A 26,274-nucleotide genomic window follows, 5' to 3' on the forward strand; every position below is an offset into this window, starting at 1 on the left:
TGCGCTGCCTGGTCCCCTCGACCTTGGGGATGAGAGGAGCTGGCCCTGGCCCTCGGCCCCCACCCCCGAGCGCAGGGCGCCCTCCCCTCGGTGCCGTTTGTGTCGCATGCCTGACGGTGTTTCTGTCTCCTCCTCCAGCTTCAGCAGCATGTAAGCAACTTCCTGCCAAGACCCCAGGTCACCGCCGAGAAGAGGGCCTGAGGGAGGAGCATCCAGAGGAGCCCAATGCCAGGCGTGCCTGGGATCACACTCCCCGCGGGCAGTATGAGCCATTCCCTGCCAGTGCCTCTGTGCCCCTGGCAAGGCCTGTAGCTCTCCAGGGCGGACGGTCCCAGGAGCGGTGTGCCAGGAGCCCCCAGAGGAAGGATGGGGCCAGATGTGAACACAGTTTTCAGCTTATGAAGGAGTTTTAAGGAAAACAGTTATTTAATTTCCACTTATTCACGTTCACAAGACTTCTGTGGGAAGTGCCAGCGAGTCGAACCTCCCCACACCCACCTCTGGAGTTATCAGGCTTTTTCTGGCAGCATGTTGAACTCTTCTTGGTACTTCTGGCAATGACAGACCTTCAGGACAGATTCATCTGCTAAATGCTCTTGGGCAGGAGATACAGGGAAACTTCTGGAAGCAGTGCCAGCGGAACAGAGCCCAGAGTGCGCCCGGGCCACCCACTGGCTGGGCTGCCCCACCTGGCCTGAAGACTGAGCCCGCCCCGTCTGCCTGCAGCCTGTCTCCTCCAGGGAGGCCCTCGGGGGCCTTCAGCTCTCACCCTCTGCCCAGTCTCCGTTCCAGCCGTCAAGGGATGCGAACTTGGGAATGGAGTTGGCCCTCCCCAGCCAGGTGCTGACGGAGAGGACCATCTGAGGCCAGCTTTGTTCTCGGGGAGGAGGGCGCTGGCCTGGCCTGCATCCCCACCATGTTCCTGCTGCTGCCTTTCGACAGCCTGATTGTCAGCCTCCTGGGCATCTCCCTGACGGTCCTCTTCACCCTCCTCCTGGTTTTCATCATCGTCCCCGCCGTTTTCGGAGTCTCCTTTGGTATCCGAAAGCTCTACATGAAAACTCTGTTAAAGATCTTTGCGGTGAGTATGCTATCTACAAATGGTTGCTTCCCCAAGGAGAGAAGTGCCGTTAGCCAAAAAAAAAAACGAGTTGTTTGTGTCTGGTTGATTGTGAGCTCTCAGAGGGACGTGGAGAGTGTTGGTAGAGTTCGAAGGAAGTGGCATTTTGAGCAGAAAGGATAACTAACATGAGCTTGTGAAGCCGCAGCAGTCTTTTCCTTTGAGCTCAGGTACTGGCATGTTTGGTCCGTCTGAGCAGAGGGACCACACCTGGCCTGTATGTTTCAAAAGGAGGGACTTAGAAGCAGTCACTGCAGGACGCCGCCTGTGATTATGTAACAGATGCTGAAAGTCAGAGCTGCTGCTAGCGTTTTCCCTCACTGATAAGTATGGGAGGGTCTCTTTTCTGTTTCAAACATTTATCTTAAATAGGTTTTTAGACGTGAGGCAAGAAGAAGTCACAGAAAAGGGCATTTGAAGAATTGTGCTAGTTTCTTTAAGACAGAGGAGAAGAAGAATATTTCCCAACATATGTCAGAACCTAAGTAGTTAGACCGCTGAACAGAACTGGTCATGGGGTTAAGGAAATGGGCAAGAAGTGGTATTTCCTGGAAGTTGGTCTGTGCTGTGAGCTTTTCAACATCTCTTCAGAGGTTTGGTAATTGATGAGCAGTATCTGTTTTCAGTAGTCCCCAGATCTTCAGCTATTCTTTTCCACGGCTGAGACCATGTGTGATTGGGGAAATGCACTCGTAATAGTGAAAAGACTGCAGGTGTATTTGTTCAGGTAGTATCTTATAGTTCAGAATACTTTCACTTGCTGTCCTTTGGTTCTCTGTAGTTCTGCAGTGGACCAGGGTGTCTTATCAACGACAGATTTTATCAGTGAAGAAATAGTGATTCAGAAAGATGAAGTGAGCCAGATGAAATGCTCCATTAGAGCAAAAAATATTTCTACATATATTATTGAATCTTGTGTTTTGATATTTAATGTTTGTGTAAGAATATAACTTTTTCACGTTTAAAAAATTGAGGTGAAATTGACACCACAGAAAATTAACCATTTTAAAGGGAACAGTTCATCGGCGTTTCCCGTAGTCACAGGGTTGTATGACTGCCACTCTGTGAAGTTCCACGGCCTCTTCGTTAGTCCAGAAGGAAACCCATGTTCATTAAGCAGCTGCGTTTCTGTCTCCTCCCCGCAACCCCCGGCATCTGGCAGCCGTGAATCTGTGGTCTGTCTCTGGATTTACCTGCTCTGGGTATTTCCTGTTAACGAAATGCTATAAAGTGTGCTCTCCTGTGAGTGCTCTTGTGCAGTGTAACTTTGTAACACGTGTCAGTACTTTGGTCTTCGTGGCTGAGTAATATCCCACCGTGTGTTTGTACTATGACGTGCTCACCCACTCCTCCACTGATGGGCTGTTCGCCGCCTTTAGGCTCTTGTCCGTAGTGAGCTATGGTGTGCTTGTACTTACTTGAGCACTCGCGTTTGGTACGAAGATTTCTGAGCACTCCATATGGTCTCTGGGGGTGTCTGCTACTCAGAGAATGCTCTGAGACCAGCAGTCAAGTGTCACCTAAGACATTGGAAATGCAGGCCTACTAATTAGCATCTGTACTCCAAGAAGCCCAGGTGCACAGTAAAGCTTGAGAAGTGGCAATCCAGTCAGTCATTAGTATTTGTTTTACTTAATTATGAAATGTAATCTTCTTGAACTTTAGTCCAAGAAAGTCTTCAGTAGAACCCAGGGTTCCTGTGAACCAAGTAACTGCCCACACCCACTTGCTCCTGGAAACCGTGCATTGGTATGGAGCGAGTCAGGCAGCTGATAGCTTCACGGTCATGGCAAGCTTTTATTCAGGTTTATTTAAGCAAGCATAGACCTACGGGAATCCTTATTTTTAAAACAGAAAAATAGGAATAATCAGATCAGAGTCCTTTTGTAGTAGCTAAATTCTTAAAATTTGGGTCACTTTGGGTGAAGAAGACCTAGAATCTATGTACATTCCCTATTCCATTTTGAAAACGTCTCCTCAAATCAGTATTTTAAAGTTCCATGGGACAGGTATTCCTGAGCCGTCAGAGACTGCTGACCACATCTTGAAAATTACTGGAAATGGAAGTCTTGTATGCGTGTTTGTGTGTGTGTGTGTGCACGCTCATTGGTGACCTCAATATTTCAGATGTCAGGATCTCAGTTTGTACCTTGTATTTCCTGGAGGTGTGTGTCAGGCACTCGGAGGGTTCTGGGTATCCCAGGGCTCCTGTCCTGTCGAGCTTCCTGGATGATGACGACCACTTGGCTGTGAGCCCAAGTAAGGGGTGGCTGAGGAAGGGCTGATGTGCACCAGCAGGGGCAGCAGGCGGTTCTGCAAGAGTGGTCCTTTCTCACCATCTGAGCAGGGTTGTTGCTGTGATTTGATCTTGGTGGACATTAAGAACTGAATGCCATTTTTATCAGCAGGAGTGTGAAATACAAGTTGGATTTGGCCAAACTGATTTTAGATCTTGGAAATCCATCTGTGTATCCATGTATACATCTAAAATACACCTGAACTTGTGGGTGCTTTTAATAAAGACAGCACCTTTAGTTGCCTTTTTTATCATCTTCATCCCTTCATAAGCTGGGGTGCTCTGTGTGATTTTGCAGTTGGAAGGAGGCTTAGAGATCATCTTCATTTTGTGGGTCTCTTCCCAACTACGCATCTGAATCACCTGGGGAACATTTAAAAAATAACTTGTTTGGGAGCACTTGACTACCCCCTGGAAATTCTGGTCTAACTGGTTTTGGTGGGCATTTAAAAAAAGCTCCCCCAGTGACTCTTAACATCTACCATCGTGAGGTGGAATCTGATTGACTTCCTCCAGAGTGGGACCCTGCCGTGGTGAATGTTTCTAACCTACAGAACATGGTGGCCTTGGCTCTGTGTGACCTGTGAGGTTAGGGTGGAGCAACAGCACAGCTCCCATCTGACTCTGGAGACTTGCCCTGGAGCCCAGCCGCCACGCCACGAGGAAGCCCAGGCCCCATGTGGAGTTCTAGCTCCCAGTTCTGGGGAGGCTGTGATGACAGGCTGATGGCACCAGCCACCACCCTCGGGAGCCCACGGGCCTTCATGGAGTTTCAGCCCCTGCCTTCAGCCTCCACCAGCCCATGCCAGACCCTGTGCGGTTTGCAGATTCAAGAGCAGAGTAAACGGTGGTGGTGTTTTAAGCCAGTGAGTTACGGGGTGGTCTGTTCCACAGCACTAGATAACCAGACAAATAACAATAGTTTTGTGTTACCTTTTGGTTGTGGTAATATTTTATGGCAGTCTTAGCAGCCTGTGCATATAATTTTATGTCTACATTTTCTTTTACAATCTTATCAGCCAGTTGTTTTGCACATTTTACTAGATAATCTTCATAAAGATGAATCAAGCTATTGTCTGGTAGCCTGCACAGTATAAACACCCGTGCTTTTGGAGGACCCGAGTCGGTGCAGCTGGTCTCCCATGATGGCTCACCTCTCCGCATACCTTGGTGTACCTGCCCAGGGGCTGGAGGGATGCGTAGTTGGTGTCTTTCCTCCTGGAGGACAGCTTGCAGGTCCTGTTAACACTGAGTGGAAATGCTTTAGTTTTCTTAATGTTTGAGCTTCAGGTTTATTACACAGCACAATGGTGGTGATATTGTTTGGGGTACAATTCCTAGAAGTGGACTTTGAACTCAGTTGAGAATGATTTGGGAAAGGAGTGAAGAAAGTCTGTATATAAAGGAGAAATATGAGGGTGGGAAAATGACTTGAGTTTTTTGCCCGATGTGAAGGGATTGACCAGGTCAGAGGAGGCGGCTGTCCTGTGCTTTGACATCAGGCTGCATGGCAGAACTGGTTGGAAACCAGTGATGGAGGTGAGCAGGTCAGAGAGGCTGGACAGGCAGTGGCACTGTGGTGGGTAGGCGCGACCCTTTTGACGGTTTTCTTACCAACTGTGAAACTTGACCTAAGTCCTCAGACGTGGCAGTCTGCTTCCTCCAGGGAGTGGGAGCGTGGTGCATGCCTCCTTCACGTGGTACAGGTCCAAGAGGGGATGTGTGTCAGCGGCACCCCCTTCCTGCCCCCATGGGAAGGGTGATTCCAGTGTGACTGGGGGGAAGTAGCTCAAAGGACGAACGGAAGGAGGTGAGAGAGAGATTACGGCGGGGAGGGTGCTCAGAAGTGGTTTTGGAGACCTTGATGAAGAGAAACCTTGGTCATTGGTGAATTAAACCCAGTCCTTATTGACTGCCTACTAAGTGCCGCACGGCACTTGATCAGACTCCGCTGCCCCGCACGTCTGGGTGGATTCTGGCTTCTGCCCTCTGAGGCAGCTATAGTTGAGTAGGAAAGACTGATGTCTGCCTACAGAACCGATTCAGAATGTGATACCAGTTAAAATATGCGGGTAGGGATGAGCTCTGATTGCAGGAGTTGGGAAAGTACCGTTTCATCTAAGATTTGGCATTTGAATGGATTTACAAAGGAAGCAGTGCTCTAGGAATGCAGTAGGTAGAGGCGGGAAGGGGCAGTCTGGTTTAGAGACAGCGCCTGGTTCAGGAGAGGAGAGCCATCGGGTTCCTGGAGGGGCTGAGGTAGCTTATAAAACCGGCTGTTCTTTAGGCTTTGAGAAGCCATTGAAAAGCCCCTGAAGGCCCAGGCCAGGGGAGGAGACCAGTGTGCGTCATTTGGCTTGGAGGGAGGAAGGAGCACGGTGGGACCTGTCACACCTGTGTAGGTAAGAGAGGACGGTGGTGGCCTGACTCAGGCAGCTGGGGAGGAAGTGTCCGGGGTGGGCTGAAGGACTGGGTGGACAGATGGGCAGCTTGGGTATCCCAGGAGGAGGGTGGGTGAGGGGGGAGCACGGTGGGGTCCGGGCGTGTGCATTTGCCTCTCCCTCTCACACCAGATGTGAGGGCGGAGGGGTGCAGACACGTGGTCGCGACCAGCAGGTGATCGAAACGTGAGGTGTGAAGTCAGGATTGTGAATTTGATGGCAGCTACCAAGTTATTCCCTCATAGCTCAGTTGGTAAAGAATCTGCCTGCAATGAAGGAGACCCTGATTCGATTGCTGGGTCAGGAAGATCCTCTGAAGAAGGGAAAGGCTACCCATTCCAATAGTCTGGCCTGGAGAATCCCATGGACTGTATAGTCTGCGGGGTCGCAAAGATTCAGACACTTTATCACTCACTGAGTGATTCTAGCCAAAGCAGGGATGGAAGAGAGACTTGTTAAAAGATGCTATCTCTGCCGGGGAAGTGGGAGAGGGTGGGGTGCTGGGAGCCTGGCTTCTCTGGGGGCTGATTCTTGGGCATCCACAGTCCAGTCGAGGAAGGTGCGGTGCGGGCCGGCTGGAGAAGAGGGGAGGTCTCACTGAGACGAGGCTGCAGGGGCTGTCTGGCCTTCCCCGGGTGCTGGGCTTCTGAGCAGCAGCGCAGCAGAGTGACTAACCAGCAAAGATGCACCCGTCACCCCGCCCACCTTCTAAGGGTCTGGCCTGCCTGACCTGCCGAGAGCTGTCTTGGGTTTGGTTGACAGGGCAGCCTGTCTGTGTCCCTAACAGTCTCTGTACAGGAGAAGCTGAGAAGGGAATAATTAAGTAACGTGACCCTGAACAGGGACTCAAGTGGCATGTTGGATCAAGGGAAGGAAGAGGAGATTTTGGGGAAATGAGCTCTGGACCTGGGGTTCTCACTCTCATTCTGGATATCTGCACACGCTACTTCTTAAAAGTGAGGCTCAGAGAAGCCAGGCGTGCCATTCTCAGATGGTGCTGATGCCAGCACCCCTCCCAAGTCCCTGCGCCTGGCGAAGCAGCGGTCACCAGGTGCCGGTCCCAGGCGGCCCCCGCCCCACCCTCTGCCCCGCTCTGCTGACTTCATCCTTCACACAGACGCGTTTTGTGATGTCCCCGAAGTTTGGAAAAGCAAAGCTAGAAGTACAAAGCAGGAGGACAGGGGGTGTTTACCGTGGAGCCAGAAGCCGCAGGCTCGCCGAACCAGCATCTTTCCAGTTAAAGCAGAAACCACAGCCTTCTGGAACTTTGCATCCTAAGTTGGTGCTCACAGATGTCTGTTCTGGTGCTCCGGTGGCCTGAGGGCATGTGCTCCCTACCTGTTACAGTCCAAGCCAGGCGTCAGCACCGAGGTTCTTTGACTCGGGCTTCAGCACCGAGGCAGTCTGGGCCAGAATGGAGACATTCTGGGCGATCGAGCTGTGTCTTTGTACCAGGCTTGCCCCTTAATCGCCTCTTCCCTAGATGGCATTCTCAGATGGGAGTTCATCTTCCTGCACTAAAGCAGTTACATTTACATTTTCTTCTAGGAAAAACGTCCCCCGCGCCAGAATCCATCAGGGGCTAAGAACCTGACGGGTCGTGTGCGTTTTCCCGCCTCAGACCTTAGCGTGGGTGGCTCTGTAAGCGGCCCGTCTTCTCTGGACCGTGGCATCTGAGAGGTTTCCACACGTGGTCAGATTGCTGATGAGGCGCACGCTCTGCTGCTCGCTCCGCCACCCCGCTCACGCTTCAGGCTCTGCCAGCAGGGTCTCACAGAGGCTTTGGGCTCTATGGATTCCGCAGCATCGTGGAAGGACAGGGTTCTTCTCTCTCTTGCGTAACTGTGGAGACGGAAGTTTGAAAGGACACCTTTAGAATGGCAGTTCTATGTCCTTGCTCGTCGCCATCCCGTTGCTGGGCAGGCGGGAGCTGGGGTGCTCGCCCCTCCCTGCTGCTAGTAGGAGCCGCCCAGCCCCGGGTTCTCAGGTGGCACTTAAAAGGGTTCTGATGAAGGGCGAGGGGAAGAGAATCTTCCCTGCAGTCCGTGTTATTTTATTAAAATGAGGGCACTGGGGGTTTGCAGTTTCCCAGAGTCTGTCACACACAGCCTCTCGTGTCCTCGTGAAGGGGAGGTTGATGTACCTTCCTCCAGTTTTGTGGATGAAAAAGACCAGCGTGATGGGATGAATTGCTGAAGGCACACAGAACTCTCAAACTTGGGATTCGAACCTAGTTTTTTTTTTCAACGCTTTTTTTTTTAATTAACACTAAGCTACTTTCAAGCTTTTTCTGTCAAATTGTGGCGTTTCCCGTTAGAGATTACTCAGAGGGTGAATGGACAGTCCACATATACATAATATTTAAATCTTTTATCAACTCAAAAGCTAAAATCGTTGCCTTCTTGGAATAACTTGGGAGGTAGGCAGTACCTTCCCAGACGCTTGGCTTAGCAGTTGGTGAAGAGCTGTCGTTTGGCAGAAACGAAGGAACCAGTGGGGTCTGTGGACAGGCGGCCGGCGGGCTCCTTCGTGACCCAGGAGGCAGAGGGGGCGTGCCCCAAGCTCTCCTGGCTCCTCAGTTCACAGCTCTTGACCGCTGGCGACGAGGCTCTCAGTCCAGGTCATCAGGGACAGGTCTGCCCGGAGGAGAGGGCTCCGAGCTTCCCCAGAGCCCTCGCTCCCGGGTGCAATCTGATCTGGGGTGACTGGGCTTGAGGCTGTCACAGACTGGAAGTGGAGGAGCCCCCCGAAAGGGGAAGGGGCTCACCCTATGTGTTGCTGTTCCCCCTGCAGTGGGCTACCTTGAGGATGGAGAGAGGAGCCAAGGAGAAGAACCACCAGCTTTACAAGCCCTACACCAATGGTAAGACAGGGCCCCGGCGCCCCCCTGACCTCCACTCCACCCCTGCTCCCTGCAGCAGGCAGGGAGTATGCCCTGGGCATTTCTGATGCCCTTCTCCCAGCAGACCACCTGATGAGACTGTTCTCTTGCAGGAATCATTGCAAAAGACCCCACGTCACTAGAGGAGGAGATCAAAGAAATCCGCCGGAGCGGGAGCAGTAAGGCCCTGGACAACACTCCCGAGTTTGAGCTCTCGGACATTTTCTATTTTTGCCGGAAAGGAATGGAGACCATCATGGACGACGAGGTGACCAAGAGGTTCTCGGCAGAGGAGCTGGAGTCCTGGAACCTGCTGAGCAGGACCAATTATAACTTCCAGTACATCAGCCTGCGGCTCACCGTGCTGTGGGGCTTGGGCGTACTCATCCGCTACTGCCTCCTGCTGCCGCTCAGGTGAGGCCCGGCCCCCACCCCGTGCTCTCACTTCAGAGGAGGGTGGTGGGCGGAGTCCTCCCATTGGCCAGGCAGTCCGGCTCTCGGAAGGGTGCTTGTCCTTTAGAAGGGTCCTGGGTTGTCTGCGTAGCAGACAGAAATAAGAAATAGTTGAGTTTCTGAAAGACAGATCGCTTGTCTGGACGGACTAAGCCCAGGGACCGGAGCCCGGTGTTCTTTGTGGCCCCTCCCCGGGCCTGGCTGGTCCTTTGCTGCAGCCTCCTCTCCAGGACAGAGGCGTATTGATCCCGGGCCTCTGTGCACAGGCTGTTCTGAGGAGGCCTTGCCGGCTGCTGGCACCTTGGACCCTACTTCCTGCTGCTTCACGGAGAAGCTGTGCTTTTGCCAGGGGTTAAAGCCAAGGGGAAGGGTGAGGCTGCAGGACAGCAGGTGCCTGAGGGCAGCACGGCCAGCCATCGGCTGCCCTATCCTTCTGGCCGCTGCCCAGTGCCTGAGGCGGGGGTGTCAGTCGGCTGAGAACCAAGTCCGTGGCACCCTGTCTTGGGACAGTGAGCGGCCCCGGTTCCCCTCTCGGCGGGAGCCCCGTGTGGGCCAGCGATGGCATCTGGCATTTTCACACATTCAAGTCTACACTTGGGGCAGGAGTTTGTCTGCTGTGTTGTAACTTGTCTTCTCGTTACAGGATAGCTCTCGCTTTCACGGGGATCAGCCTCCTGGTGGTGGGCACAACGATGGTGGGGTACCTGCCAAATGGGAGGTGAGCGGAGCGTGGGCGTCGGACTCTGCGGGTACCACAGGGGGCGTGGGGCGTGGCCCAAACCACAGGCTCTTAGATGGAGTCAGTAGCTCCATGGTAACTGACTCGGCAGCAGAGCTCTGTTCCCCCTCACTGATCTTATCTGAGACTGTTCTTTTTGCCCTCCAGCCCTCGCATTCTTCCAGTTTTAAAGACAAAACAGAGAAACCACAAAATGGTAGTGTCCAGGGCTAGCAGGCTTTACAAAGCAAGTAGTTGAGTTTTGAGCATTCTACTGTGTTGATGAATTGTTTGTTGAGAGGGTGAGAAGTGTAGGTAGGTAGGTTCTTTTTGTTTGCTTTTTCCTTTTTTTTTTTTGTTTTTTAAGAAATGGGCTCCTCCTGGGAAGTTCTGGGGCTGGCAAACCTCTCTTCTGCCCCAGCTGATGGGGAGGTTTGACTCTCTGGCCTCCGCCTGCCTCTGGCTGTCATTGGCAAAGAATCTAGGGGACTCACCTTTGCTGGAAATTCTCGGGCTGAGACTTCTGAGTCCATCACCCGCGGTGAATGTGAGCCGTTCTCATCGTTTCTTTCTTTGTCTGTAGACAGAGAGATGCTAATGCTTACCATAGACACTAATAATTATAAAAATACTTTTATATACAGTTGTGAAGGGCGCAGGCAGCAGTGGTTAGATGGTTAGACCTGGCACCCTTTGCTGACTCCCTGTGTGCGTGTAGGTAACAGCAGAGCTCTCTGTCGCATTGTCGCAGGTTCAAGGAGTTCCTGAGCAAGCACGTTCACCTCATGTGCTACCGGATTTGCGTGCGCGCTCTGACGGCCATCATCACCTACCACGACAGGTGAGGGTCCACGGGGGCTTGGGGTGGCACAGGGGGTGGCGCTGCCGGAACTTGGGGGGCTGGAGCCCCGGCCAGACGCATGTCCAGATGCATCATCTCACGCAAATTCCCATTGCTCCTTGAACCTTGTGAACAGGAAGAACCGGCCTAGAAACGGCGGCATCTGCGTGGCTAACCACACGTCACCCATTGACGTCATCATCCTGGCCAGCGACGGCTACTACGCCATGGTAAGGCCTGCCTCTGAGAGTCCTCTGGCTGGTCAGGGCTGGGAGCTCTGTCTCCAGCGGGTGAGCGGGCAAGTGTGCTTTCAGACCTGGGCCCCAGCCTAGGCTGTTGCCTTGGTTTCCGTGGCCTCAGGGGCTCCTTGGGACCTGGGTGCTGTGAGCCGAGTGGCTGAGCGTGTGGGGAAAGTGTAGGTGGGCAGTGGAAAGGGGGGTGGAGGTGGGGAGGGGGGTTTTCTTTTTTCCCCCAGACTTTATACTTTTTGTTTTGTGTTGCGGTATAGCTGATGAACAGTGTTGTGGTAGTTTCAGATGAACAGCAAAGGGGCTCAGCCATACATATACATGTATCCATCTTCCCACAAGCCCCCCGAGAGGGGATTTGAAGGGATGGGGCGCAGAGGCCTTGGAGAATCCATGCAGGGAGGGCATTTGAACATGGGGGCTCCGCTTCACGGTTCTTTGTAGGGTTTTCAGTTGCATATCTGCTATCACAGGTTAGAAGGAGAATTTAAATTCAGAGAGTCTAACTAATGGTGGTTTCTGAACAGTAAGGAACCTCTGGTTACCAGTAAAGCGTAGGGGGAGGGAGGTTGGGAATCGGGGACTTTGTGTGAGGATGGTCTCGCTCCCCTTGCCCCTTCCTCTGCGAGCAGGTGGGGCAGGTGCACGGCGGCCTCATGGGAGTCATCCAGAGAGCCATGGTCAAGGCCTGCCCCCACGTCTGGTTCGAGCGCTCCGAAGTGAAGGATCGCCACCTGGTGGCCAGAAGGTAAACAATGACACACACGCACACAGTCTGATTTTAGGGCAAGTCGTGCCTCTGGCCTTCTCCACTGAGCCCGGCTGCCTCCATATCCGAAATGTGGAATATAGAGAGTATGAAAACTCTAGTGCTGTTAACAAGTTAGTAGTGTTTTTAACCTTTTTTTTATTTAATTCCTTGAACCCATTGTCATAGCAGCCTACGAACTTTTAATGTGATTTCAAATCTCAAAGTGAGTTCACTGTCACACGTGGAAGCACACTTCCAGCAATAGAATAAAGCGCAGCTCTGTTTTCAAGGAAAATAAAAGGCAGACGCGGCACAAGTGATGGTGAGAGGCCCGCTCCCCAGGGCCAGTGGGCCGCCCGGAGTTCCCTGCGCCACGTCTTGGGGCTGCAGGCCCACCCGGCACGGCCCTAGGAAGTTGGGGCAAGCGTTTCTTGAGGCTGCTCTGGCGGGTGAGCCTGTTAGGGAGTCTCAGATCAGAGCTGCAGCGTCTACACTCAGACTCAGGCGCTTCACTCAACAGCTGTTAAATAGTAATCAACCCGGGTTCCCTGTCCTTAGGCCTTTTGTCTGTTAGATCATGGGTTTATAAAAGGGTCGTGTTCATTAGCCTGCCTTCATACCGCACCCAGCATCGCATCTAGACAGGGTATTGACACAGATGTATGGATGGTGATGGACGTGAGGCTGTCTGGCCCTCCCCTCCATTTCTCTCTTCTGCAGGCTGACCGAGCACGTGCAGGATAAAAGCAAGTTGCCCATCCTCATCTTTCCAGAGGGTAAGCTGCTGTGTGGGGAGGCCGGGCAGTTAGGGGAGTCCAGGGCTGTGTTGGAGGAACCTGTCTTCACCACCTCAGCTGGGGGCCCTTTGGGCTGGTCCTGGAACTGGAAGCTCAGGGGACTCAGTGTGGACTGCGAGTGCTGTCGTGTGGCATCCGCTCCGGACTCCCCAGGGCCCCGGGGGGTGGTCCCGTAAGGAGAAAAGAGGAAGCAGTGCAGTGGTCTGCTCGCCTCTCTCCAGCGTGTGTTCCTGCGCTGGGGAGATGACAGGCTTATCCTCTCAGAAGAGCTGTCAGAGGGCTTTTACTATTCTATTTAATCCATAAGCTATTACTGATCTCTGGGGTAAAGGACCGAAAAGAAAAGCATTTTACCCTCTTCTGCATTTTAGGAACCTGCATCAATAATACATCGGTGATGATGTTCAAAAAGGGAAGTTTCGAAATTGGAGCCACAGTTTACCCTGTTGCTATCAAGGTAGGAGCCCTCCGAGGGCCAGTGGTCATCACCGCGGCCGCTGAGAATGGGCGGCTCCAGCCCACGCCGCAGAGCATTCGGGGCTTGGCAGATCTCCCCACGTGTTCCTCTCTGTTCATAAACCCAGCAGCTCGGAAGGCACTCCACCTGAAGGGGGCTTCCTGCAGGGCGGGGACGCCCGGGGGATCTGTGCGTTTGCTTGAAGGTGCGGGTGGGTGGGCATAGGACGTGTGTCCTTGTCACTGGAGAAGGAAACGGCTCCTCTGCTTTGGCTCACGTGGCCACTCATGAAAACAAAGGGACCTCAGGAGCCTGTCCCGTCTGCCCCACCTTGCAGGAGCTTGAACCTCTGACTGTTCAGACTCGCTTAGAAAGAAGGGGCGCACTTTGCCGGGTTTCCTTTTTCCTCCTTCTCTCCCCTCCTAGCCCTTTGTGCTTATAAATAGATGTACGTTATTATTCCTAAAAGAATGCCAAGTTACTCACATTACTACCTCTAAAAATACACAGCCTTTGTCACTATGTTTAAAGTATTTAGGTTGACAGATCAGGGTAAGGGTGAGCTTGAGTCAGAGTGGTGGTTAGGATTTCATGGGCCTCGGTCGTCTGTAGGGATGGTCCTTGTTTTCACCTGGCGGCACCTGGGGAGGCGGCGTTCCCCTGGGGGAAGCGCAGGCTCCCAGGCCACGTCGCTTTCTCAGGGAGGTGACAGGCCAGGGCTGGCTGGGAACGAGCGGCTGCAGGGTGACTAATGGGTCCCAGAACCAGGGCTGCCGGGGAGTTGTTGAGGATGCTGGTCTGGAGGAACAGGAGAGGCTCTGTCCGCAGGGTCTGCCGTGGTGTGAGAATGGGGAGCGTTGCCGTGGCACACGTGCCGTCCTGCAGTGTAGCATCCTGGGAATCAGGGCCTCCCCCTGGGTGTCTGTTAAAAACCAGCTGCTGCACAGAAGCCCTTCTTCCTCGCTCCAGAGTGTTGGGCGTGTTTTTTCGGTTGCTGTGTGCACAGGCTTTCTCTAGTTGTGGTGAGCGGGGGTTCCCCTTCCTTGCGGTGTGCAGGCTTTTCACTGCAGCGCCTGCTCTTACTGCGAGCACAGGCTCTAGGTGCACGGGCGCAATAGTGGAGGCTCCCAGGCTTAGTTGCCCCGCGGCATGTGGGATCCTCCCGGACCACAGAAGTGGAGCCCGTGTTGCCTGCGTTGCCAGGTGATTCTTACCCATGGTGCCTGGAAGCCCCAGCATTGGGTCTTCGCAGCTGTGTCAGCGTCAGCTGGTGGGGCTATGCGCATGCCCATTGCTGGGCACCACGCCCACAGTTTCAGAACTTGTGTTTCGACCCCATCCTGGGTGCTGCTGGTGTTGCTGGCTGGGAATCTCAGTGAGACGCTGGCCTTGGTGTTTTCAGTGTGGACCCTTGGACAGCTGCCTCCTCTCTGGAACACAGGCACAGCCATTTTCCTCCCATCCGAGGCTGAGGAAAGCCCATGTGTGATTAAGAACTTCTGCCTCCCAAGTAGTCTTCTAGTTTTTGTAAAGCCGTCATTGGTAACCAAACTTGCATAACTTGAGCAGTTTCCAAGCGCTCCCTGCATTTCCACCAAGAGGAAGGCATTGTCTGATCTGGAGGAATGTACTGCTGATCTGAGCGTTGGCCTCGCTTTTCTCTCCACGGTGTCTGCCCAGCGTGGAGCAGAGACTCAGGCCTCAACAGAGGGCTCTCACATGTGAGGTCAGGGTTTCTCTTCGGTCCTGCTGCGTGAACTGTGGCAGTGTTTCCTTCCCATCCCACATGAGATCCGTTCTCCCACATTTCCTGGTGGTGGTGTAACGTGAGCCCAGTACGCCTTCAGGGCTACATCTCAAGTTTTTAGTTTCTATGAGTAAGCCTGAGTGCCTTCATTTCTGTAGTCGGGTCTGCAATTAGGCACAATTCTCTTAACTTTTACTCTGAGAGTCATAGAATGCAGGCTTGAAAGTCCTGAAAGAAAAGCACACAGTTCAAACCCAGTCCCCCCAAGAGTAAGTGGCTGCGCTCGGGCATCTCGGCCAGTGTCCCTTCCTGAGGACTCCAGGGGCGCCCGCTGTGGTGGCCACCGAGTCTCGTGGGGTCTCCTTTGCTTTTTCACTCGGATCCTGGGCGCTTGCACTGCAGTCACTCTCCATCTAGCGTCGCGTCTGGGAGAGCCCCAGACCCTGTGGCGGCTCAGCCCTGATCCTTCTCAGGCTTTCTCCTTGAGGACGCGGCCCTGCTCGCTGCCTCTGTGTCACCTGCCATCCCGCCTGCCCCGCTGCACTCGTGTTTGGGAGAATGTGGGTCACAGCGGTGACTGCGTCGCCCACGACATGCCCCTTGCCAGGGCCTCCACCAGAGGGGCGGGCAGGGGACAGCGTCCGATGGGCACTCCCCTGGGGAAGGCCTCTGTGCCCGGCCGCCCAGGTGGCCTCTTGGCTTCTCACGGTCAGCGAGCCCCGTGAAGGGTCAGGACAGAAGCAGAACTTCCTCGCCATCTACTCCCGGGTCTGGGCCCCAGAGGTGGGCTTTGAAGGCTGGCCGTCGCGTAAGGAGGTCTCTCTCTCTGGGGAGCTGCGTGTCGAAGTGCTTGGGAGTGTGTGACGTGACGGGAGCAGGTGTGGGCACTCTGGTGATTGTTGACTCGGGGCTGGATCTGTGGAGCCGTGGTCCTGTCCTCTGCGCGCAGGTCGGCTTGAGGACCTAAACAGTAGATGCCGGACTCCTGTGAGGGAGACAGGACGCGGCAGGGAAGAGCCACCTCCCTGCTCTGCTGAGGAGGCAGACGCTGCTGGAGGCCAGCGGTGCCCAGGGTGCGCTTACTGGGGAATGTTGGGGTCCTAAGGCGGGGAGCCGTGTCCTCCTGCTGACCTCACCCCGGCTGGGGGGCGGTGTTCGGAAAGTTTGCTGTTCACACACACACACACACACACGTAGAGCCTGTGCACACACGCACACACTGTTGATACACACAAACACGCACGCACACACTAGAGCTTGTTCACAGACCCATGCAGAGCACTGTTGACACACGCACACACGCAGCCTGTTGACATGCATACTGTTGACACACACACATATGCGCACACACTGACACACACTCTTGCACGTGTGCACGCACACACACACACCCCGCCCTGTCACCCCGCAGTATGACCCGCAGTTCGGGGATGCCTTCTGGAACAGCAGCAAGTACGGGATGGTGACCTACCTGCTCAGGATGATGACCAGCTGGGCCATCGTCTGCAGCGTGTGGTACCTGCCCCCGATGACCAGACAGGTGGGTGCCCAGCCTGCTCCCAGGGCCCCCACACTCTGTGCCCCACGCCCAGCTCAGGGGCTGGCACACGTCCTCTCTTGCAGGCGGAGGAGGATGCGGTCCAGTTTGCCAACAGGGTGAAGTCTGCCATCGCCAGGCAGGGTGGCCTGGTGGACCTGCTGTGGTGAGTTGGGCCGGGCTCTGCTCACCGGGTCTGCGGGTGGGATTTCTGAGGCGGTTGCTGCCGGCTCACTCCGTCCACACAGACGCCCCCTCCCTGGGTGTGGGGGGTGCACAGCTGGCCGGGGGCAGGGTGGGCACGGGCTGCTGCTCAGGTGCCCAGCCCTGCCATGCTCTCGTCAGGGACGGCGGCCTGAAGCGGGAGAAGGTGAAGGACACGTTCAAGGAGGAGCAGCAGAAGCTGTACAGCAAGATGATTGTCGGCAACCACGAGGACCGGAGCCGGTCCTGAGCCCCGCCGCCGCCTGGACCGGCTCCACGCAAGGACTCCAGCGTCCGAACCGCCCAACCGCCCCGGGACGAGCCACCTCGTGTCCCTTTCCGCTGAGTCCATTGGAGGAATGCCATTAAAGTCCCTCCCCACTGAGCCCGAGCGGCCTGAGTGCTGGGTGGGAGCCCACGTCCCTGCAGGGGCCTGGGGCGCCATCTGTCTGATGCCCGTGTGCAGGGGACTTCGCCAGGCAGTGCTGCCCCAGGAGCGCCCGGCCTCGGGGCCAGACTCACGGGAGAGACTGTGTCTGCAGGGCTAGGGGAGTGCTGTTCTCCCCCCGAGGGGCCGGCGCAGCCGAGACTGGTCCCCCAGCTCAGTGGCTGCCACGCTCGTCTGCCCCAGACTGGGGGGTGGGGACGCCTGCCTCCCTGGGTTGTTGTGAAGGAAGGGCGGCCAGCCCAGTGTGGTGGTCCAGGGCCGGGAGGGGGGCGGGTGAGGGAGAGCCAGAGCCACGTCGGGGTTTGGGGTTCGTTCCTGTGAGTCAATAAAGTTGTCTTTGACGGTGACTGAATCGAGGGGTTTCTCCCTTCAACCTCTCTCCCCGAGCTGTGACCCTGAGCAGCGGGTTTCTCATCAGCGTTGTGATTCTCTGAGTTAACCAGCACGGGGGCTTGGCTTCCAGAATGGGGGCTTGCGGTGTTGATAAGAAGGTGAAGCCCCTGTCAGATGTCTGCACGTCTCTGGGTGACTTGAAATCCCCAGCACTGTTGAGATGGTGTTTCCCCCAACGTGGGTGCTGCGGGGTTGAAAGTGTGTGACGTTGCGGGGTAGGAGACGATCTGGAAGTACAAGTAGGGGGATCCATGCTGAGATCTGGGGACCAGGCGGGAGCCGGGGCGGGCAGGCATGTGGCTTCGTGCAGCCAGAAGGAAGCTGTTGGTCTCCCTTGCCCAGCTGTGGTCCCTGGAAGGCAGGTCCAAAGCCAGGCCCCTTCCCGGTGTCCACGTACTGGCTTGACTGGGTTCAGCGCTCAGGATAGAGCTGCCTCTCCCCCGACTCATCCGTCTGTCTGCGCATCTGCCCCCCCCTCCCCCCCCCCCCCCCCGCCCTGCACTGGCACAGCAGCCCCCGCACCTTTGGGGGCCTTGCAGCAGCTGTGGGGAGTGTCTCCTGGCCAAGCCGTCCTCTGAACTCGATGTGGGGAGGTGGTGGCTGTGGAGCCTGGCTCAGGGGACTCCAGACTAGCAGCGGCATCTCCTGTGACCTCAGTCTGACTCTCAGCCTAGCTGCCCCCTTCCTCCCTGAACAGTCTCCCGTCTCCTCCTACACATCCCCCGCCAACCAGTGAGGAGTTCTCTTTCTGCTCTATTCTTCTCAAACCAAAACACTGTTTTAACAGTAAGAACATCCTCCTATGAACTGTTGTACAAAATGCAAGAATAAATAGTGATTTTTTTAGACTCTTATAGACAGTACTGTTTGGTGGTTTAAAAGCTCTCTGGAATGATCTTCGCAAAAATCAAGTTCCCTTTTGGAAAAGCTTTCTGCCACTTAGTGCGTTTGCTTCGTGATTTTCATAGGTCCTTGGAAACATGTCGGTTTTCGTTTTCTCATGTTTTTTTCAGCACATTACTTTGTTGCTGATGACACAGCAGAGATTATTATAAGAACCTGATCTAGAATGGCTGTTATGTAAAGAAATACTTGAGACTAACGATTATTTTTACTTTTACCAACTGACAAGGGATGGGAATTAACATCCCTATAAAAAGAAATCTCTGAAACTTCTATATAGTGCTTGTTATAAGCGTATAGACTCATCAGACTGCTCCGTCCTTTTAAACTGGGGACCCTGCTGCCCCCCAGGTAGTCATCAGCTATTCATAATTGATTTGGGGTAACTGAGTCAGTCGGTCATGTGGGAACCTCTCGACACTCAGGAATGAGAAAAGAAACACGTGGAGCAACGAGATGTACAAAATGCACCCGCTCCCGGGACCCCGGCAGCCGTGAGGCCTGTTACCAGTGGGATGAGCGCTGGCTAGCTCCTAATCCCACCTGTGGACCTGCTGCCGGTTTGCCGTTTGGGCCTTACTTCTCTGGGTCTGTTCTGACCCAGAACTAGGGACTTGGGCTGGATGACCACCTCTAAGGCCCTTCCCATGTCTGAAATGCAATTTTTAAATCTGTTGTTCAGACTTCAGCTCTGAGCTCTGAAGTCGTCTAGGTTCCGTCATAAGTGAGCTTGGATCCATTTGGTTTGTGCAGAACATCAGGCTAGCGAAACTCAACCCCTTCAGAGAGTGTCACATGTGTCAAGGAGGATCCCAGGGTTTCTGGTGGTCGTGGGGCTGGGTGGATTTGATTGTGGATCTTGGAAAGATTTTTTTTCACTAAAATGTGAGAGACTCCTTCCTCAGCTGTTTGGAGAAGGAACTTTGTGAAAAGGCAGGCAAAATGCCCTTGAAGGGAAGCCCCATATAGAAGTCTGTTTCCAGGCCAGGGCTCAGCGAGCAGTTTGGGATGATGTCCAACTCGGGGACCTGATTCTTTACTGGGTCGGACCCCGCTCCAGGTTGCTGCCCTGCAGCCTGATGTGAAGGGGTAGGGCGGGGAACTGCTCCGCAGAACCCTGAGTGCCCAGACCAGGCCGCGACGAGCCCATGGGCATCACCCCAGCTCAGCCCTTCTCAGCAGCATCTCCCCAGGGCACTAACCCTGCTGTCCTGCGGAAGTCTTCTGGGTCCATACACCCTGTTTCCTTCTCGAGTTGACCAAAACCTCGGGATCTGTGAGACGGCGCCTCCCCACAAGTCCTTGACGACCAGATCCACCTGGGGTGCATCCTAGGCAGCCAGACCTGAGTTCTCGGGTTGCCCTTGCCCCGAGTGGCTGGACGCCCGGGCTGGGAGGGCAGCTGCCCACGCACCGACTGGACGGGCTCAGAGACGACCATCCTGCCATCCATCTTGCCCCGCGCTCACCCCTTCTCCCCCCAAGTCAATACGTCTCTCTCCGATGGGAAAGTTAATAAATTTTGCTCTAGATTAAAAGTATTGATCATTTCATTTGTAAACGATAAATTAAAAGGGGAACTTTTCATTGCACCAGGGGTAGCGTCTGGTCTGTGTTGCGAGTGGAATTGCGCCGGCCGGCCGGGGGGAGGGCTCCTTGTATGCATCCCGGCCGGCCGGCGCATCGATTTCCTATTAGTCTCCCAGCACCACCCAGTACCACATCATTCCAGTACCTGCTATTAATGGTCTTTTGATAAATAATCACTTGTAAGTCAATAAATTTTTATTAAACAGTGTGGCTTTCTGATTTATTAAAATCCGACCGTGTTTGTCTGGGAGAAAAGGGATGCTGAATTGAAGTGGAGGTTTTCATACATCTTCCTGACGGGCGAGCAGTCACGGCCACCCTCCAGAGAAAAACAATTGCATTTTAACAGAAACAAAACAGCCGAGTTTGGAACTTGGGCCCGGGGAAACTTTATCTCCGTCAGCCCGAGGCTCACTCTACAGGGAGAAGCTGCCAGCACCGGGGGGCTTCTGAGTCCAGAAGTTTGTGTTTGCTTCCAGGAGGGCTGAAGTGCGGGGGCTGAGCCTCCCCTGAGATTACCGTCTGGATAGCACAGACCTTGTGCTGTAGACAGCCTGTGTGCGCCCTGGAGTAGGCGCTCTCAGCAGACAGACTGAGATCCATGAGATCACAGTCTTGGGATCCACGATAAAGTTGGGTGGCATCTTAGCTTCCTCCTGGTCAGATCACAGAAGTCACAGCTTGTGGCAGAGACTGCCAAGAGATGGTTTGTATTTCACATGGAGATCTGTCTGTACAGATTGTCTTAGAAAGTGGCCAAACTGCTGAAGATTGGAATCTTTTGTCTGAGACTGTATGCTTTTTGTCATCAGCATGCAGTTTGCTGGAGAGGGTTTAATTTGCGGTAGAGGGTTTGGCAAGTTTACACTGAGACTAGTATGGCCCCAAACAGACTTGGGTCCAGAGAGGCCTGACCATGGGGTACAGAACCAGAACTCCCAGCCCAGAGGGAAGCATGCGACTGGGAACTCCCTGCCCCGCCCCTGCCCTGACCACCTCCTCCATCCACATCCAGCGTGACCTGTGTCAGCAAGAATGGGTTCTGAAGCGGGGATGGCTAGTAAGTTCCGCTGAGGGCTTTAATGTTTTTTAAAACATGTTATCAAATCTTTAAATCACGTGTTAAGATGTCCTAAAAATTGAATGTTTTAAACCTGCTGTGAAATTTCTCTTGTTGCTTGAGTTCCTCTTCTGTCCTGGTCTTAGGGGCAACAGTTTGTGGCCTCAGGGACAGTGAAGGTGGGTGGGACGAGGGCAGGCAGGGGACGAGTGTGCGGCCGTCCTGCTGGGCGAGGGGGTGGTGACACGGCTGTCCTGGAGCACGGCCCGTCCTGCCCCCTGTGCAGGGGGTGCTCGAGGAGCTCTGGGGCCCATGCCTAACGCTCGGGTCCCCTCCCCCCAAGGGAGACGTAGAGGTGACCCCAGGCAGGGGAGCCACAGGATAGCTTCTAGGACATGGGCCACAGTAAGTATATTCTGCACTTCAGTGTAGAAGTGTTTGTCTGACTCTGCAACCCCCATGGACAGTAGCCCACCAGGCTCCTCTGGCATGGGATTCTCCAGGCAAGAACACGAGTGGGTTGCCATGCCCTCCTCCAGGGCATCTTCCCGACTCCGGGATTGAACCTGGGTCTCCTGCATTGCAGGCAGATTCTTTACCATCTGAACCATCAGGGAAGCCCATTCTGCACTTTATATACACACAACTCAAGTCCCCTTCGGAGGTGAAACAGGAGACCTGGGCCTTGCCTCACCTGGGGTTCACCTCTGGCCTTTGTTCATTCTCCTCTCTTCCCTTCCCCCATCCTTGTTCATTCCACTCTGCGTTAGGGACGCCAGAGAAGATCCATCTGAGGATTTCTCCGTGAATCTACCTGCAGGGGATTCTGAGTCAAGTACATTACCTTGGGAGAAGGTGAGTCCTGCTGTGTGGCTTCTGTTAACTGCTGCCAGCGGTGGGGGCAGGGGGAGTGAGTGAGGTTGGCACGTGGAGTTACAGGGGCATCTGGGCAGTGCCAGGCAGGTGCTTGTACCACCTGTAGGCAGAGCCAGGCAGGACAGTGGACAGAGTGGACAGTGGACAGGCTCTGTCTCTTGAGAATAAGGGTGGAGGCCTGAACCTTCTAGAATGGAGGACCTGGTAATCCCAGAGTCCAGAGTTCTTAAGCTGCTCTTCACTGCACATGACCCTTTGCAGGCTGCAGACTCGGTGCAGAATGGCAGGCAGGGCCTGGGGTTGGGAGGCAAGCTGGTCCCTTTGCATCTGATGCCATCCAGAGCCCTGAGCCTAGGTGTTCTGTTCCCCCTGACCCCTCCCGCCCCCTTCTGGGGGGTCTGGGCAGACACTGCCCCTCCAGAGCTGAGGAGCATCTCTGCAGGAGGGCCCCGGCGGGGAGGCCCAGCTCTTGGGGCGCCGGGTTGGGCGGCTGCAGCCCGGGCTCGGGAAGGGCTGCGAGCAGTCAGATTGATCCCCCAGCCGTGATCTGTCATTTCTGCGAGGCAGGCGCTGTTTTCTCTTGCTTCAGGAGCCCCTTCGACACCTGCTTTATTTTTCTTCCTGCGCTGACGTGACGGGAGACAGGTGTTAAACTACTTAATCACTTTAAAATTGTTTTAATTTTCTGTTTTTTATTGATCTCTCCAGCACCAATTAATCAGCTCACTGGACCAGGCAGTTAGTACATTAAAAATTGTCAGGGAGGCCGTGCATCTTGCAAAATGTCTAAAAAATATTCGGCTGGCAAATTTCGTTTTTCTTTGGCATGCAACAGTCCTCAGGCGGCAGAACTCCCACTCACGAGGGGCCTCTGCCTCTGGGGCTTGCGTCCGGGAGTATTCAGGGTACAGGGAGGCTTCTGGAAGGAGGTGACCTTTTCATCCCTGATATGCATCTTTCCTTCCACTTTTGTTCCCAGCATCCCACACAGCGTCAGGTCTCCTTCCCCCAAGAGCATTGGGAATTTCCAGGGAAGGGGCTCTTGCTCGAAACCTCTCTTCCTGACCGCCATGCGGGCAAGACCTCCCCATCTATAACTGCGCTTGGGACCGACCAGGCACCAGGCCCACACTCAGGTTTTCTCTCCCTGGGATGTCGGCACTTTTAACTTGTCCTGATGGTGCCAAAGCCACCTCTCTGGGGCAGGGTCACTGCTAAACTTGGTAAACTCTGTCTGTTGGCAGGTGGCTGCATATCACACTGCCCTGTCCCTGGCACCCGGCGATGCGCCTGAAGTCCGTCCATGGAATGTTCTGGACAGCTCCACCCACGCAGTCACGCTGTCCTGTGTGGCAAGCCCTTGCCACTTGTCTTTTATTACTCCTCTTGAAAATGATTAACGGCTTGGCTGTACTTTCTTTTTTAATTTAAGTTTTGATTTTATTGAAGTGTAGTTGATTTACAAGTTTGTGTAACTTCAGGTATACAGCAGAGTGATTCAGTTACACAAATCCACACACACACACACATATATATATTCATTCTTTTTTAGATTCTTTTGTACTTTCTGAATTAAATAAAACATGGGCAGCATAACCAGGGGCTTCAACATCATTTCTTGGGGGTAGAAATTTGTTTTCTGGTTTTCCCATTGTTGCCATTGTTTTGCATTTTGTTCCCGATCACTTTCCAAAGCAAGCCCCTTTTGTATTTTATTTGTGTGTGTGTGTGGCAAGTGAAGTCCCAAGCAGACTATCTGCATGGTATGAGCTGTCTGCTTCCTTCCGGGGGGCTCCATGCCCCCTCCCTCTCTCATCCATCAGGCCCTCTCCCTTCGCTGCCCACTGGCTGAGGGAAGCTCTGTGCATCTTCCCTCCCAGGCTACACCATTCACTCCGGGCCCCCAACTCTGGAACCAGGGCCGGCAGCCCCCAACTGAGCCGTGGGGCTGGGGCAGCAGACACGGTCGGCCCCTGCCTGTGGCCAGCGGGTTTATCTCCCCCCACCCCGCACCCAGCGCCACCCGCCCTTATTAATTGGTATACGATGGGGCTCGGGCATATAATCTCGTATTGATTTTCTCTCTGGACGCCACAGCTTTATTTGCTCACATCTGCCTTGTGTTTAACAGGCGCTTTGCTCTGGAAACGAGAGACCTTATCGGGCAGCTTGGTTTCTTTTCCTGGGGCACACAGGCACGCACACACCCTCATGCTCCAGTCGGCGGCCCAGCCTGGCCTCTCCCTGACCCTCCCTTGGTGAGGCATTCCTGGAGTGGGGGTGGGGAGGCGGGGGCGGGGGACAGTGACCCGGAAGGGCCTTCTCTGAGACCCTGTCTTTGCACTTGACCTCACGCGCTGGGTCTGACCCTGCCTGCTGCGAAAGTGCCTCTGGCTTTAGGGATCAGAGCTGGGTTCAAGCCCACCTGCTCTCCGCTTGACATTGGCGTTGTTCTGCACCGCAGTATCTTTTTTAATGAATGAAAGAATCTTATATTTTTAAGTTATTTGTTTTGGGGTGCTCTGGGTCTTTGTTTCTGTGTGCAGTCTTTTCTCTGGTTGCAGCGAGTGGGGGTGGGTACTCTCGAGTTGTGGTGCACGGGCTTCTCATCGCGGTGGGTTCTCTTGTTGCAGAACGCAGGCTCTAGGGCGCTCGGGCTCAGTAGCTGTGGTGCATGGGCTTAAGTTGCCCCAAGGCATGTGGGATCTTCCCAGACCAGGGATCGAACCCGTGGCCCCTGCATGGGCCGGCAGAGTCCCAACCACTGGACCACCAGGGAAATCCTAATCTTACTGAAGTACAGTTGATTCACAATGCTGTATTAATGTCTGCTGTACAGCCTGCTGTATCTTCTTTATCTCAGAAGACGACAGCATACCTGCTTTGTAGGACTCTTAGGAAATGAGTCCCAGGCACCATGCACAGTGCCAGGCACTTAGTAGGTGCTCAGTAAACAGTGGCCACAGTCAGTCCCCGCTGGTGTGAGAGATCACAGCCTTGTGTGCTGGGAAGAAAAGGAAAAAGATACTCCTGGCCGGCCACCGCGTCCCGTGGGGTGGGGAGCACACGTCCCCAGGCCCAGGGACAGCGTCTGTGCCCCGAGGCACTTCTGTCTCCACCCCCATGTCTGAGCCCCACCTGCCTCTGGGGGTTTTGATTTTCTCCTCTGATTACCGTCCTGCCTCTGGGCTGGTCTGCTCTGGGGTTTTGGTAGCAAAGGGAAGGCATAGAGGCCAGAGGTAAACACGAATTTCCTATTGACACAACATTAATTCTCCTGCTCAGACAGGTGAATGTGCTTCACTCACTTTACCAAGATTAATGATGTGTGTTTGCCCCACTAAGAGAGGCCTAATGGGGGGTTCTGAACACGGGCCTTCTTGCGACTCTGCCGAAGAGGCTGGCAAGCTGCTCCACATGGGAAGGACCAGCCCCTCCGCCACTTCCAGCGTCATCCCTCCCCCTGGAAGGAGCAGGAGGAATTGGTTAAAGAATGTGTCCAGCCCCGGGGGGACTCTGACTGAGGGGGGAGGCCTTCTCCCCAGACCTGCACCGTGAGGTCTGGAGGTCAGCTCCCCACCCACCTCCTTGGCTGTCTCCTGAAGCTCTCTTCCCACCTGTGCAAACCGGGGTCCTCACCTCCGCTCGCACCCGAGGCTGTTGTCAAAGGTCACGTCTGTCTCTGGTGCATTGCTCTGAAGAGTGGCAGAGTATTAGAGTGGACAGACCGGGCCATCTGAAGTGGGGCTTCTGGTAGAGAAGCATCAGGACCACCATGGGAACAAGGTGGGACCCTGGCAGCTTCTGTTTTGTTACTTTGCAGGTTCACTACAAAGCTTCCCTGGTAGCGCAGTGGTAAAGCATCTGCCTGTCAAGCAAGAGATGTGGGTTCCATCCCTGGGTTGGGAAGATCCCCTGGAGAAGGAAACGGCAATCCACTCCAGTATTCTGGCCTGGAATCCCATGGACAGAGGAGTCTGGTGGACTGCAATCCATAGGGTTGCAAAGAGTTGGACACAACTTAGCGACTGAACCAAAATAGTAGGTTCAGTGCAGCTCAAGCATGGCAAGAAGGGGCCCGCGGCTCCACTCTTTGCTGCCGAACAGCTCAAGACAGATAGAGGAGGCTGGGGGGTTGGGGAAGGAAATGGAGGAGGTTGCTACTCCAAATCCTGGACTGTCAGGGTCCCCTGACGGTGTCCTCAGCTTTGAGGGTGACAGACAGACCAGGCCATCTCCTCCAAGGCAGCCTGAGTCGGCAGAGCCCCCCAAGGAAGCCATGTCGCTCCCCACAATGAGGGCTGGGTGCTGCTCTCATCAGGAATTGACCATGGCTTAGAGCTAATAAACACCTGGGAGAGGGAAAATGAAAGCTGTGTCTGACTCTTTGCGATCCCATGGACTATACAGTCTATAGAATTCTCCAGGCCAGAATACTAGAGTGGGTAGCCTTTCCCTTCTCCAGGGGATCTCTCCAACCCAGGGATCAAACCCAGGTCTCCCGCATTGCAGG

The 26,274-nt window shown here is 54.3% G+C and overlaps 1 protein-coding gene across 3 annotated transcripts in view; it reads left to right on the plus strand.

Annotated features, from left to right (window-relative positions):
- The window catches only part of GPAT4 (glycerol-3-phosphate acyltransferase 4), a 30,840-nt gene extending 13,554 nt beyond the window's left edge, over positions 1-17,286 (plus strand). The window contains exons 2-14 of one of the 3 annotated variants that reach the window (XM_086379613.1): positions 139-1,081; positions 5,704-5,818; positions 8,651-8,720; positions 8,852-9,152; positions 9,835-9,909; positions 10,661-10,750; positions 10,887-10,980; positions 11,631-11,746; positions 12,470-12,525; positions 12,918-13,003; positions 16,162-16,290; positions 16,374-16,453; positions 16,633-17,286. In XM_086379613.1, coding sequence (XP_086235739.1) covers positions 8,666-8,720; positions 8,852-9,152; positions 9,835-9,909; positions 10,661-10,750; positions 10,887-10,980; positions 11,631-11,746; positions 12,470-12,525; positions 12,918-13,003; positions 16,162-16,290; positions 16,374-16,453; positions 16,633-16,741 — 1,191 coding nt within the window. In that variant the 5' untranslated portion in view covers positions 139-1,081; positions 5,704-5,818; positions 8,651-8,665 and the 3' untranslated portion in view covers positions 16,742-17,286. The remainder of the gene's footprint in view (positions 1-138; positions 1,082-5,703; positions 5,819-8,650; positions 8,721-8,851; positions 9,153-9,834; positions 9,910-10,660; positions 10,751-10,886; positions 10,981-11,630; positions 11,747-12,469; positions 12,526-12,917; positions 13,004-16,161; positions 16,291-16,373; positions 16,454-16,632) is intronic. The other 2 variants (XM_086379612.1, XM_086379615.1) reach the window with 2 other exon arrangements.
- Positions 17,287-26,274: the final 8,988 nt, after the last annotated feature.

This window comes from Bos grunniens, chromosome 27 (genome assembly GCF_055505025.1).
Source record: "Bos grunniens cultivar Pamir isolate PY7600 chromosome 27, Bosgru_T2T1.0, whole genome shotgun sequence".
NCBI lineage: Eukaryota > Metazoa > Chordata > Mammalia > Artiodactyla > Bovidae > Bos > Bos grunniens.